The sequence below is a fragment of the Melozone crissalis genome, unplaced genomic scaffold, assembly GCF_028551555.1.
Source record: "Melozone crissalis strain CALT ecotype California unplaced genomic scaffold, PUWL_Pcris_2 ptg000034l_1, whole genome shotgun sequence".
Classification (NCBI taxonomy): Eukaryota; Metazoa; Chordata; class Aves; order Passeriformes; family Passerellidae; genus Melozone; species Melozone crissalis.
The window spans coordinates 16955553-16970994 of NW_026535812.1; the positions used below are offsets into that span (position 1 = coordinate 16955553).

At 41.6% G+C, this 15442-nt stretch overlaps 1 protein-coding gene across 1 annotated transcript in view; it reads right to left on the reverse strand.

Annotated features, from left to right (window-relative positions):
* The window catches only part of PDE6D (phosphodiesterase 6D), a 34467-nt gene continuing 19025 nt past the window's right edge, over window positions 1-15442 (reverse strand). The window contains exons 2-5 of the mRNA XM_054282527.1: window positions 7167-7255; window positions 3870-3995; window positions 2971-3076; window positions 1-632 (exon numbers count right to left, since the gene is read on the reverse strand). Of these exons, the coding sequence (XP_054138502.1) occupies window positions 551-632; window positions 2971-3076; window positions 3870-3995; window positions 7167-7255 (403 nt within the window). The 3' untranslated portion in view covers window positions 1-550. The remainder of the gene's footprint in view (window positions 633-2970; window positions 3077-3869; window positions 3996-7166; window positions 7256-15442) is intronic.

Genomic DNA, 15442 nt, shown 5'->3' on the forward strand with positions numbered 1-15442 from the left:
TGACATTTCTTCCCTTCTTTGGACGGTAGGAATGTTTTAATTGAGAAATTTGTTTTAATTACATTAGGTGATATCACAGTCTATTTTACAAGTTTGGGGTAAGAGGATGTGTGGACCAGTTACACAGAAATCCAGCGAAAGGATAAAAATCTACAACATGAGAAAAATGAAAAGGTTAACTTAACCCCAAAATAAAAGCATCGAGAGTTTGGTGTGAGTGGAAATGGGAGATTATACCAGGGTCCAGAGAAGTAGAAAGGATGAGACTAACACAAATTTACAGTATTGTTCTGCATGACCACCATTTGCCTGTGTTCAGAGACAGCCTCTCTTCCCGAGGGCATCGCTACGCAGCTGGCCCCGTCTCTGAGGATTTGGTCTGGTCTTGTCAGAGAAGAAAGCAAAAGAACTGATGGGCAAAGGTCACAACCCACGCTGAGCTGGTCCCCAGGGTCACTGCCTACAGGAGTGTCTTCCACTGGATAGTCGGGGGGGTTCTGCACCAAGAACTGTATGGAGGAAAACTAAAACAGCTCCAAAAAGCCCCATCTCAAACGTAGAAAAGTCTCACTCTGGAAGTGCTTACGAGAAGATCGTCATCATAGAATTTGGTTTCTATAATAACATTACCACTGCAGGAGGAAAGGAGGAGAGAGAAGAGGTGTTAGAAGGATGCATGGACAGTGATTGCTCCTCTCCACGCTCTCACAAGCCTGGGCTCACACCCTGACCACACCACAGCCTCATTTCTCTGGTTGGGAGCACTCAGGGTCAGTCAGGACTCAGGGATCTCCCATTCCTGTGTGGAATGTTCCCCCCATCCCTCCCCTGTCTGAGCCTCTGAGTACTCAGGTACTGCTCACCCTGCAGAGTGCTCAGACAGCAAACTCCTGCTCACTCCCACTGCTAAAAATAAACCAGCAGTTCCAGCACCTTTAGGGCCCTGTCTCCTGCAGGAATTGTGAAAACCAATGGGAATTCTTTTTTTTTATTCTCCTTCTCTGTCCTCTAGTGCTGAGCAAGCAACATCAACCAACATGTCATTTCCCTTAAGAAGTGCTTAAATGCAAAGGCACAAGCATATTTTATACAAACAGCAATGAAAATGTGGATTTGGGTGTGAAAGAAGCTCTGGGGATTTAACTTGCTGACTTCTGAGATTTTGGTACATGAAATTAGAACTCTGGGACCATTATAACACCTGGACACCTAAGCAGTGTGATCTGACCTAATCTAAACAACCTGGACCTTGAAAAGCAAAGGAGCAGTTCTACCTCCACTGTGGCTCTTGGTGTCTGTAACACTGGACCTGCTAAGAGTGTAAGGTTTTGTTGTGGTGTGGACAACACTTGAACTGAAATGTCAGGGAATGTCCTTAATCTGATACTTGCTCATCTTGGGAACTCTTCATGCACAGTGCCTTGGTTAGCACCAAGGATCACATCTCCATTCTCTCCTGGTTTGGAAACACCAAGACAAACATGAAGTCTTTGGGAATATTAGAAAAGTGAGGGGGGTGTCCAAATCTTGGCAGCTGTAAAATGATGACTTCTTTGGGCCACAAATTCCCCTTTGGATTTCTTTGGGCTGGGGCATTCTACTGAAAAGCCTCAAGAATGACTTTAGGATACCTCTATAAATAGGAGAGAGAGAGAGATCTGGGCTCCCCACTGCAAGTGGACATACTTCAGGGAACAAATGGGACATTGGAAAATACTCAAGGTCATTTGAAAACTAACTTCTCTTGACTCCCAGTCCTGAAAACATCCTGAATTCCTGAGATGATCAAAAGCAACTTGTCAGATGTCTTTGTTTCTTTATTCTGGTTCCCAAATCTGGCTCCTCCTGTACTGACAGTGCCCAGCTCTGGGAGCTGAGGTGTGTGCAGCACTCCAAGGTTCTGAGCAGGCTGTGCCAGGAGCACTGTTGGAACACTGGTGCTCTCCTCCAAGTCCACTCTCTGAAACATGCTGTGAATGGCAATCAGTGATGGTAGCTCCCATCCCAGTGCCTTCTCTGTGTGACTGGCTTTGCTCCAGACAGGGAATGAGAGGGAAAATGCTGGAGAGGGAGATCTTCCAGAGGACACAGTGACCTTGCTGCTCCCTGCCTGCCTCTTGCTGGCAGCAGGGTTCCCAAACCCTTCTGTGTCTGGCACTGCTCTGCTCGTGTGCTTGCCAGCACCCATCCAGCACTGCAGGGAGGATGGTTACCCTTCCCAAGGCCTCCCTCCAGGAGCCTTTTCCATCATCCCCCAAAGCTGGAGCCCACACCACGTGTCACTGTGACACATCTGAGGCATCCCTGCCCTGCTCAGGAGCCCTTGTGCACACAGAGCCAGGAGCAGACTTTGTGGGGAGGCTGTGTGAATCTTCCTGCAGGTGACTGTAAAATGACTGACTCCTACCTGTTCAAGTACTTTAGCCCCAGATACAACTCTGTGCATAATGTACATAAATGTGTATGTATGCCTATACACTAAATGTGTACAGGCCAATGTTAAAGACCCAAAGTTCAGCAAAATATTACAGTGATGAAACAAACACCAGAGCAGCTGCTACAGGTGATATATTGCATCAACTGAACTACTTTGGGCAAGAATCAATGATCAATAGCTGATTTAAAAATGGCCCAAAAATCTGCTGGGTTTTTTTCTTCCCTGGATATAACAGGTATTAAGTTGTAAAACATTTTAAAATCCTTTCACGATTCACCTTGCAAAAAAATTAAGCAACTTTATTAAAGAATCAGTTTCACTTTCTCCAAACCTTTATTGCTATATTAATGCAAATTGGACCTGTGGGAAGGAAGGTAATGAGGTTGGCTTAACCCCTTTTATCTCTCAACGACTAAGAGTAGTGAGGTGTTTCAGAGTTGGTAGCAGCTCCCTCTTCTCCTGCCCACCAAGGAAATGCCATGCACTGCTTTTGCTCTGCCTGCTCTCAGCCTCTGCAAGCCCAAGGCACTCACGTTAAAACGTTAGCTGGCATCATCTGTGATTCAGGTGCTGCCTCTATCAAGGACTGCCAAGTGTTTGTGGAGTTAGGAATCACAAAACCAAATTCAAAGAACCATTCTGCAAAGTAAAAGAAAAAAAAAATAATCCAGAGGCATTTGAAAGAAGGAAATTCACAAATGGTCCTTTTCACCTGATAGGCTGGGGAACTCCCTAAACTGTCCTGTTGGGCTGCCAACATTTTACATTTAAATTACTTTGTACAGCTTAAACTGCACTGAACCCTGCCCTCCTCTCAGAGCAGATACTCCCTTTCTAAAATAGCTGATGGCACTGATAGGGTCACACCACTTCCGTGGCACTGGGTGAAAATTTTGACACACCTAATTGGGAATAGGAAACCACCCTCCTCCTCCCGCAGACATCCTGGGATCCAGCTGAGGTTAAGTTGCAACTGGTTGCCCAAAAGTTACGGAGCTCAGTGTTTTATCTGCCCCTCCTGCAGCCCACACTAAGAGCAGCACTGCACTGAGGGGGGTCACAGGTGCAGTTGTGGGGTCACTGGCACTGCTGAAACCAGGCAAACCAGAGGCTCCAGCCTGGCATTCTGAGGAAGACCCAGGAATTCCTGTAATAGCTGACTCTGAAATAGCCTGTTTCCTTGCCTCAGGCAGCCTGGGGTGGATTTATGCCCTCAGGCATGATTACCCAGCTTTTTTGCTTACATAACAAAGTGTTAATACACTTATGAAATGCCATCCTTAATACTGTGGCCCATTAGTCCTGACAAGATGAGTGCTTCAGAGCTACTCTGAAAAATTAAAATCACCACATTCAACCCATTTTAGTCTCTCTAATCCCTGCCCTGCTGGGGGTCAGTCCCTGTGCTGCAGCACACAGAGCACATCCATACCTTCTAGACACTGCCCTTTGAAATAAACTTTCTGTTCCAGACGGAATTTTTCCATTTGTTCTGCTGAGGAAAAGTTTAACTCCCGGGATACTGCTTTGCATTTCAGGATTTTTTTAGGAACTCGAGCTGTGAAACAGATAAAGAAGCATTATTTGGACACAATAAAATCCAGCTTCTGCAGGTACTATTATTCTATACTTGGAAATAATGATTAGGACTAATACAAGATCATAGCAGCAGGAAAAATACAAACACAAAGGACTTTGTTTTTACATTTGCTTTTACATTTGCAAGAGTGAAATCCAAGATGCAAATACCTTACGTACCCTGCCCACAGCCAAGAATGAAATTTATGACAGAACCAGGGATACAATACTGATCTCTCAGAACCAGACTCCTGGTTCTTAGTGGTTTGTTACTAAACCCCATAATTTTCCAAGTTGAAATATAAGATGCAACTTAAATTTTTACTTTGAGAATTGTGCTGAAGATGACTGGCAGCCAAAGGGCTGCTTAGCACACCAAGCTCCTTAGCCCTTCTCACTTTTCCTTCCCTTTCTGACTGTGCATCCCCAGAGCAAACCACAAGTGTGTGTCTCTCAGCCCAGCAGCACTTCCTCAGCCATCTCAGAGCTCTGGGAAGTAAATGTCTATTCCCTTGACACTGGGACTTGCCCAGGCTGTAAAGCCAGAACCACACTGGAAGGTTCAAGAGAGCAATTTGACAATCCAGGTTTCTGGGCTCTTGCAATGGCTGAGACACCAACAGCAAGAGGCAAACTGTACCTGGTAGATATTTCACAAAATTAATTTTTTAGAGGTGGAGGAGTAAGAGAAGGGACAGTTAGAGAGCACTGATTAAGGGTCCTGATCAGGGGAGTATGAGGGGGAAGGCAAACCAGTAAAAATCTCCCAAGCCCGTCACACTTCAGTGGTGTGATTGTGTATAATTCCTTCCTGCATATTAGAGAATGTTTCACGTGAATTATTTAGAAATAAAGAGGGGAGGGAAGACAGCTGGCATGTGCTTTATAAGCCAAACTCTTCCAAACTGGAAGGCACATCAAAACATCCATGAGCAGGGAGCAGGCTGGTGTTTAATAAATGCAGGAGTCTCCCAAACCCCAGGCAAATCTATCTAATGTAGAACACTTCTGTGGAGTAAGACCTTGATACAACACCAATCTCCAGAGCTGGAGGCTTAGGGAATGTAAGCCAGCATCCTACCCCAAGGAGAAGTACACAGCTTGATTAAAAAAACCCCCTAAAATTAAAAAAAAATATTAAAAAGAAAATTAGAAGTGTAAGGCAAGAGTTTTAAATGTAAAAGTTCTCTAATTATTTTAATGGGATTTTTTGCACCATGGAAACCTGCATGGCACCATCCTTTACTGCCCTCCCCAGTACAGACTACACCATTGTGGATAAACATCCCTTTGCAGTTAAGTGTAAAATGACTTGTTAAAACTCTTCTGCAATTTAGTAATTTCATTTCTTTCATCCCCAAGACAGAGTCCTGAGAATGTTTGCTTTAACATTGTAAAACTACCAATAAATAGTTACTTTTAATAAAAGTAGGACTGTGTTGTCTTTAAACATCTGATTTAAGACATTTTAATTTACATTTATACCATCAAGAAAAAATTTTAATTGAAATTATTTATTTTGAGCTCATTTTACTTTTATTTCTCTCTTTTTCTCTATTAAAATAGAAAAGAAGGGAGTTTGATTCTCATCAGTTAAATCTATTTTAAAACATACTGGGATGCAGATAAGCATAGACTTAATCCTAAATTTACTAGTGCTTTTTGTTAACTTGAGTATGTACTATACCTGCACATTTATTTAGGCACTTCCATGGTTAACATACATTTAGTCAGATGCTTAATGATGATTAGATTAGAAAGTGTTGAATGACACATATCTTATTTACTTACAAGTAATTTTGGGTCCAACCATTTAGTTAGAAACTGAAATTCAATTAAAATATTCATATAATTATGTTTTCATTTCATTTAAATAAAGCTACCTTAAATATTTGGGACACTGAAGAAAGCAAGTTATCTTAGCCAAACTGATTTTACATTTTAAACTACACCTTTTCTTAGATAATGAAAGGACAATTTGTATGTCTTGAATGAAAGCTGGCTGTGGGGATTCTGTAAGAGCTACACCTCAGCAGCTTAGCCCAAGATTTGCTTGTATATAGGAAGAAACCAAACTTTACAGATTTGCATCTTCCAAATTGCCTCCCAGTTTCAAATGCCCTGTCCCTGAACAGAGATGACAGGAAAAGCTCCTGCTGTCAGATGCTGGTTTAGATGATTAATTCTAGTTTCAGGTGCTCAGGCTGTGGTTTTTACTACTTAAGGCAGTTTAATGCTAAGACTTTGGCAGCAATCCAATACCACATTAATACTGTTTTTATTTCATCTGAGTGGTAATAGTAAATTAAGGTAGTAATACAGTACCATGATTTGAAACTTAAGAGTTCATTTTATAAAGAAACTTGTACTTAAATAAAATAGAAGTCATGTTTAAAAAGCAAATAGAAGTCCTGTTTAAAGCAAATGTATTTTATTCACTCTGCTATGTATTTGGTTCTTCGTTTGCTGTGTCTAGACTGTGACCTGCCCTGAATGGCCACAGAACACACACACACACACACAAGTACTATAGAATGACTTTAGGACACATATGGATTGAATTTTAGAGCAATTATTCTGCTTGTCCTCACTGCTTCTGCTGCAGGACTGTAGCAGAACTGCATTTCCCCATACCTTTTAATTCACCATCAGATTACCCTGCTTTGTTGGATGTCTCCCCCGTTCTCAGCCTACTTATTAAGCATGACCCATCTACCTCAGATTTCTTTTCTAGCTAAGACATACAAGAACTGCTTTTTTTGCCTCTTCTCCCAAGGAAGAGCATCCTCCCATCAGTAATCTTTTCAGTGGCTTCTCCTAATAGCTCTCCTCTGCATCTGCCACAGTTTGCAGTCATCCATCTTCTAGATGGATGAGTGAACTGTGCACCAGATAGGATCTTAACTATTCCTTGTACAACGGGCATTAATCTCAGGCCAGAGGATGTTTTAATTAATTCCCCAAGTTCCTCTGATGGAGATGACAGTTCCTGTTTTATTTGCAATGAAAATCTGAGGCACAGTGGGGTGATATGATTTGCCCAAGTGACAAAAGTGACATCTGTCCTTCAAAGCAGGGGTATGTTTGCAACTCAGGTGACCCAGACATGCAGCACCACCCAGCCCAAATGCACAATGCAGTCACACAGTACCTTCATGCTCCACTCCAGGGACAGACAGATCTTCTGTTCCTTGCCAGAGGATTTTCCCTGTTTCTGCATCCCGAAGGTTCATCCAATTTCTGATTGGGAAGCAAATAAGGAAAACAAGCTATCTCTATCCCTAAATGCTGTGGGTAATATTCTTTGCTGAGCTCTGAAATAGGCTACTCCAGCTGAGTTTCAGTCATGGTTTCTCATTCTCCGGAGGCCAAGGAAAAGAGATGCTTTTTCCCTGAGAATAAATAAACCAACCAACCCCTGACCAGAATGAATGCAACAAGAGTTATATAGCCACAGATTTCGTTTTCACTTTAGACTGGAGCTTGTTAACCTCATTTATCATTTTCCACTGCTTCTAAAGGATAAAGGCAGTGTCACTGTGCTGTGGAGAAACAAGAACATTGCTAACAATAACAGATTGTTACACAAACAATTGCTCTTCTCTAGTATTTGAAAATGGCTAGGAAAAGGAGTCCTTTCTACATAACACGAGAAAAAGAATAGCATCCAATCCAGCTATCCAGCTTGTTTTCTTAGCTTACAAAATATTAGTATCAAGGGTAGTTCTATTGCTGTTGACCTCGTAACTGCCACTCATGGGAATTCTTCAGCTGCTGAGTGCTAAGCAAAGAGAGATCTTCTCTTTTCACTCTCAGCAAGTGAGGCTGTGCCAGCTTCCAAAACACCCTGATCAGTGAATCAGTCAATAAATCTAAAGGGAAGTAGGAAATATTCATATTTCCAAAGGGACAGTTAATAATGATCTTAAGTACACCTTTGCAAAATCTCTCTCCCAGGGTAACTCAGACACTGACAGCTCAGAACAAGGAGCCTGCACACCTGCATGATGCCACCCTGAACAGGGACACAGCCATCCACAGGCCTCAGGCCCTCCTGCTCTGCAGCTCCTCAGGGTGGCTCTGAGGATTCACCAGTGCCAACACCAGAGGCTGAACAGAGCAGGATCTGTGGGGTGAGCCCACACAAACCAGAGCCTTTCCAGGAGCTGCCTTTGGCTGCTTTATGGCAGCACAGCCTTCTCAGTCAGGACTGCCTACAACAACTGCTCAGGGAACTGCCTGGGGAGCTGCAGACAGAAGAGGGACAATATGGGCCCTGACATGGGTATAAATAGGAGCTGTTGGAGATTTGCATATTGAACTCATCCTCTAACACACACAGTTTCCAGGCAGACTCACACAAACTCATCACACTGATCACATTTTTCCAGAGCTCCCAGGAAGAAACAGATGCTTTAGCAAATTTTGCATCACAGACGAACATTTGTTTTAAAATTCTGTGTGTGGAGGAGGGGAAGGGAAGATGGCTGCCTCAGCAGAGATGTGAGGATTCTTTTCCTTGCTGAAAGCTGGTCAGACTTTCCATGCCCCACTGAAAAGACAAAGAGAATGTGTGCACAGGGCCTGTTCACATAAAGCTTAGAGAATGGAAAGAGGGAACACAGGGCAGCCTGCTCATGTCCTTCTAGGCTTGTCCCAAACACAATGTGTCTACCACTTGTTCTGGGATTAAGGCAAATGAGAAAGAGGCAGAAGATGAAAAGCATCCTCTGAGGGCTCCATTTGGCACCTCCATATCCTAGCAGGAAGCTGCAAAGTGCAGCTCTCCCCAGCCAGCAACCCAAGGGAGACAGGGACTGGCAGGGAAGTCAGAGAGAGAAAATGAACAGCAGAATGGCAAGAAGAACCTGCAGCAGAGCTGGGCTTTTCATGTGGTGCTGGCTGAAAAAACTCCAAGTCCTCAGCCAACACAACCTGCAGGATGGAACTGCCCCAAGAGTAATTTCAAATGCCAAAAAAATCCACCATTTTTCCATACATCTTCCCACACACAAACATACAAATTAGCCAGGGTGAAGCTATTTGCATGGAAAGCAGTGTGCCATCTATCAAATGCCATGTACGAGGGGAAAATAACAAATGAGACAATCTGAGCATCTCACTGACACACTCATTTATCTTCCCAACATTCTGCCACACAAACACTCTTAACTATTAGCTGAACAGTAATTTAGTAAATTGGGCACTTGATTATCAAAAACTTGTACTACCTTTAAAAAATGGTCCTCTCACAAGTATTTATTTGCTGTTTGTTCACTATCAATATCAGTCAGAGTTATGAGCTCCCAGGTTTGGCCACAGGCTGTGTGGTGCCAAACTGAGCACCAGCTGAGTTCCTCTGAAGTGGAAATGAAACACTGACCAGGACAGCACAGCCAGCACTGCAAAGGAACTGATCCAGCCTCTCAGTACTCTAACTAATGGACCATTCCTTTTCCTTGCCATGACTTGCATTGCCTTCCCATCCCTCTTCCCTTGTCAATTTTTGGAGCACTCTAAAATCACATTCACCAGTTTCAAAAGTATTAGAAGTGCCCTTCAGTGAGAAGTAGCCTGAAACCTAATTATGATCCTTACTTGAAATACACAGTTACAGTGTTAGTGACCTACTATTTCTGGTGAGAGAAAACACCACTGTACACTACTGACCTCTGTAACTTCTCCCTATCAGGATTTGTCTTGGTCCAGTCCAAGAAAGGTGATACAAATTATGCTGCTGAGCTGAACAATGTTAACATTTAAAATGTATGTTAACATTTGGGGTGTTGGACATCTCTAAAGTGCTATCTGGCTTTATTTTGTTTATGGATGTTCCACTGTAAAAGGAAATCCATGCAGGACAGCCTGTCCCATGCTTTGTATTATGACTGTCAAATTCAAGAGGAAGAATAAATAAAAAGCTCAAGGCTCTACCCCTGCTGATGAGACCATGCATCAGCAATGCATGCCACAGTTCCTAGAAAATATCTTGTATTTAAACAACTTGAACATTGCTAGCCTGTGTAAATTCCTTATCAAATAAATAAAGGTTTAATGTCAGTGAAGTCAAAGGCTTTCTGACCTTGACAAATCCATGTGCTGGTTCAGGGCATGCTTCTCCAACTTCTGCAAATGAAGAAACAAAATCAACCTGCTAGTCAGAGTGTACACAAAGAGTAAAAATTTGTGGACCCAGACATATTTGAAGGGTTCAGAATACACTAGCCAGTTTACAAGTTTTTTCCCAGTAACTAAACATTATTAAAAGGGAAGAACAAATAATCAGATCTCAAAAGCACAGACACACACACAATCTCTTTCCATTGGAAAAAAAAAAACCAAAAAACACTTCAGGGACAAGAGGTTAGTTATTTTAAAAATAATAAATGTTTAAAAAGAAGCAGGCATCTGAAAAAAGTTTTAGTCAAAACTGAGATAAAAGTATAAAACTCTAACGGAATTTAAAAAAAAGAGGCAAACCCCATCACAAGTGATTTCTTGACACAGGAATACCTGACAAAGCAGCAGCTGCACTGCTTACCTAGTTAGCAGCTTATCAACACTATTTCTGTCAGCTTGGATAGGAAGGCTAGTAATATGACATACCCCAGAGAGAAGAAAATGGAGATCTTGAACCAAACCCACACATACTATTATCTTCTAATGTGTTTAATTGGTTTAGGATTCCTCCACCTCAGCATGAGAGACATTGTTACTAAAAATAAAGAGTGCTCCACCTCCTCAGCAGCAGTGGAGACCTGCAGGCAGAATGAGCAGGGCATTTTAAGCATTATTGAAAAGGAGAAAGAAAAATTCATATTGGTCTGATACAATTACTCCTTTTGAAGAGGTTCATGCAAAGCCATTTAACAGGGCTAAGAGCAAGCAGGAATCCAGGCAGTTCCAGCTGTGTGAAGTTTCTATGGGGGGGAAGGAAAAACATGAGTGTATTCCTAGTACAGTTTCTCACTCTTACACCATTACATTTTCATTCAGTTGTACTTTGGAGGCTTGGGGTGGGGTTTTTTTGGAAATGATGTCTGATTTAAGACTCAATAGATCAAATACTCTTCAATCCTGAAGGCAAGAAAGGATTAGGTAGAACAGCAGAAGGAAGGGTGTATGTTGATCTATTTATATTCCACCACCTATTGGGTCAGCAAAGCCTTACATAAAAGCTTTGTAGTAGCTGGAACTTGACTTGCTTTATATACATTACATGAAGTAGCTCCCTCACAGACCTGTTTTGCTTAGCCTGATGAAGGGAAATGGTTTGTGCATTTCTAAATTCAAATTTTGCTTTCTTTAATACCTCTGATGTGAGGAGTTCTTTCTTTTTTATATCTGACGTAGAGATCACTTGGTTCAAACAAATCAGAATGTACATCCTTTATTTTTCAGTGTATTAGCATTGCAAAAGATTGCCTTGCATTACCACACTTGTAATTAAGAGTAGCCTTGAGGAAGAGAATGAGTACAAACAAAATTTATCATTAAAGTAGTATGGAGTTAAAAGAAGTTCTGCCTCAATCTCCCTGACTATTATTTGTATGTTGTAATTTTTAGCACTTCTTGAATATCTCAAAGGCAGTGCCAAACAGTATGTTTTGTTTCTCTTGTTAAAATGATCAATTTTTCATTTTATTCCTTGCTGTCTATGTCTACACCATTCTAAAACCTCAGGAACTGCTGTACTCTTACATTTCATAAAAAAACGAGGCTAATGTTGATAACCACTCCTAGAAGGACGGTCTTTCATCATCCCTGCCAGCTTTTTTTTTTCCCCACATGAAATGCAACATTAAAACAGTTCCCTACCTGCCAGGTGCAAACAACATCTCAACAATAGCATGTTAATGAGACCTGTCCTCTGGGAGAAGGTGGAGCTGAAAGCCCTGAACAATTCAGACAACAATCTCTGCTGCAGACCCAAAAAAGCTTCTGATCAGGACTCACCAACCTTCACTCCTGATTTTACATGGTCTGTTGTGAACAGCAGACACAACCAGGCAGCCATGGCATGGGAAAGCATGTTACCTTACAGGGAAGTAAAGATCAGACTTTAAGGATTATACTTATATCAGATATATTTTCCCAGAAGTATATTTTCATCTCACTTGTTTCAATCCAGTTTGAGGAATAAGGACCAATATAAATTATGCAAAGTAACTACCAAACCACAGGACTACAAAGCAGATCACCTAAATGGCCTTACACTCACTTCTCCTCCACTCATGCCATTCATGCTGTAATTTGTGCCATCTCTACTCCCACTTTTTATTACAATTCCCAAATCACTCTTCCACAGAACTCCTAATTGTGTGCTTCAATTTAAGCATATGCACAGATGTTCTGCTGATTCAGGTCCTTGAATTCACTCTGTTCACACTCATGAGAAATGCTGCTGTCTGCTGTTTAATAAGCCACAAGAACATAGGCTGGCAGTGTTCCTCCCAGCCTAAGGATGAAATTCAGAGCAAAATCCTATCTACTGAATGAGCATCCATCCATTCTGTGTACAGGAATACCAAAACACAAAAACTGGAAGTTATTCCTCAAACATTACTGGAGCCTTGGGATATAGTACTGTCAACTTCTGCTTTCAGAAAGCAGCACACTTTGCTGAGTTCCTGATTAGACAGAAAATGTGCTGTGACAGTTCTTACAGGGGCAGAACTTTTAAAAAACTCATCTATAAACCAACTTTCCTAGAGTGATGTACAAGATACGGGTTACTGTGCTCCCAAAATGATGGGAGGTGCTGGAAAGGTGCTCTATTAAATCCTTAAATGGAAGGAAGCCAATTATCCCTTCAAAGCACTTCTGGCACTCCTTCACTTGCTGTAAAAGAGCCTGCTTTTAAAGTCTCCTGTACAAAACAAATTGCTGTACAACAGAAGCCAGGGAGATCCACAGATTAATGTGAACCACATGACAAAATGCAGCAAAAATCCTCAGCAACCAACAAAGTAATTTCACAGCAAATTATGTAATCAGAGGGATATATTTAACAGCTACAGCATCACAGCAAAAAGATCAACACAATATCATATACTTGTATACTTTGTACTTCCCTTTAAACTTTCTGCCTTACATCTTTGTGTGTCTCTGCACAGACCTGGTATCACACCATGAATTTCCATCTAACATCCATCAGACAGCTCTGGATTAAGCTGCTCTTGGCCCATATTTGAAAGACAGTTACACAAGTTACTGCACACCATGCCAACCTTACCTTGGCTGCAACAGATTATGCTAAGAGAGTAGAAATTATTATTGCTCCCTTCTATTGTGTAAAGCAGACAGAGCTCTGACCATTCCCACGGGGCAGTGGAGCTCCAGTGCTCCCTGCTCTGTGTCACATCCCCCCTGCACCCTGGGTGACCATTTTGAAGCTGAGCTATGTCCACACCAAGTATTTCCTCCTTGAATCTCTGAATTCATTTCAACTTAGCAGGGCTCATGTTGAGGCACACTGCAGAAGTCTGCAACAAAAATGCAGCCCAGGTCTGTTCACAGCCAGATCAGCTGCAATGGGATGCCAATAGACAAGTACAGAACCTGTTTACCTCTACAAACACTGCAAATGAAGTAAACCTACTTCCAGCATTTGCTAATAAAAATTTTATCCAGTGAAAAATCTGTGTCTTCAAACAGTTTAGGTTGAAAGAAACAAATATTATTCAGCATTTTCATCAAAATTATCAACTAACATCCATCTCTACACCACAGCATCCTAGTGACATCAGGTAGCAAAATAAGGCAGAGTTTAAATTTAAATTAATGTTTAATTTTCACTGTTGGCAATTAACTAACTGAAAATATTCAGTGAAATCTCTCCAAATCTTAAATATTTAGATCAGAATTAGTGACACTTATAGTAGTCTTAACAAAAGCAGGTACCTGTAATAAAACAATGAAGATGGAGAGCTGCTAGACTCTGGAAGAAGTGTCCAGCATGGGCAGGGAGAGTGAGAGAACATGTTTTGTTTCTTTGGTAATACCCACAAGAATTGCCAACCAAGCCAAACTTCCATTTCACTGACTCTGCCTCTCTCCCTAAAACCAAAGGAGCAAGAAAGAAATGGATGTACAATATAAAGGAAAGAGTTACAGACCTACTGAAGATGAAGCTAAGGGTCATCAGGAGGGAAAAAGGGAAAAAGGAATAAATTATAGTGGTTTGCAAGCAGCTGATCAGGGATGTAGACACTATTGCTTCAGGATGAGTCAGATGAAGTTCAGATGAGTCTAGTTTGAAGAAGCTTAACTCTTAGAAACTCCAGCAATTTTTGTCACTGCTGAGCAACAGAAACTGATTTAGGCATTTGCAAGTAACTTTTGATTTCTTCAGACAAAAGCAACAACGTGTGACACTCCTGAGCAGCTCCTGCCTGCAGCAGGTGGAGGGACTGCCCTGTTACCCTGGCACACCAGCAAAGCTGCAAGGAAAGGCTCCTGGAGAGCATGCCAGGCACTCCTCTGGGAACTAAGCTCCACCCAGGGAGACCAAACCACTTCTAATCCCAACCCAAACCCCATACCCTAAGATTTGATATCCCTAACAAAAAAATTTAAGTAAAACCCAAAATATACTTGTGGTACAATGAATACAATGTTGTTCAAAGTGGGAAAAAGCTCCAAATTAAATCTACACACACATCACTGTCTTGGGGGGCAGATTCCCCTGTCAGAGCAAGCAAGCTGCCTTCTGTGCCTGATCTGTTTGCTACTGTTAAAAATGTGCTTTGTTTCCTCTAGAGACAGATGTTAAAATGGTTCCTAGAACCAGAAAACAGTGCCAAAACAAAAGCAGCTGAAGCAATGTAGAGGCTTTCTGCTGTTTTCTGTATTTTTTAAGCTTTTCTTTGGCTTATCTCAATAGCCTTGACAGAATTCCTTTACCAATGCCTCAGCAGGAAAAACAACATGTGATCCCATTTGGAGATTGCTTTACAGTCCTGATAGTAAAACAATCAATAACTTGGAAAAACTCATCATGCCTTGCAGGACCAGGAACTGCACAAAGAAAATTATTTTCTCTTTTCCAGTGCAGTAACACCCAACTCCTCCCATCTTCCCTGCATTTTAAATGCATCTCACAAATTAGCATGTTAGAAAAGCCTGAGCTTGTGCTAAGAACCCTTTGAATATTAACATAATTAATGTCATCAGTAATACTCTGAGTTTGTAGGAACAGCAGGTGAGTCAATGGGAATGATGTATTCATCCAAGAAAAGAATGTGACCTTTAAAATCCATAGGGCTTTATCAGAACATAATTTTAAAGTGGGTTCCTTGTAGCTCAGAACAAAACTGAATGTAAGTACAGAGAAAGCTAACAGAGACACCATGTATACAAGAGAAACTAAAAATACAATTAAAACACTGGAACTTCTTAGAGAAGATGCCTGGCCTATATAAAAAG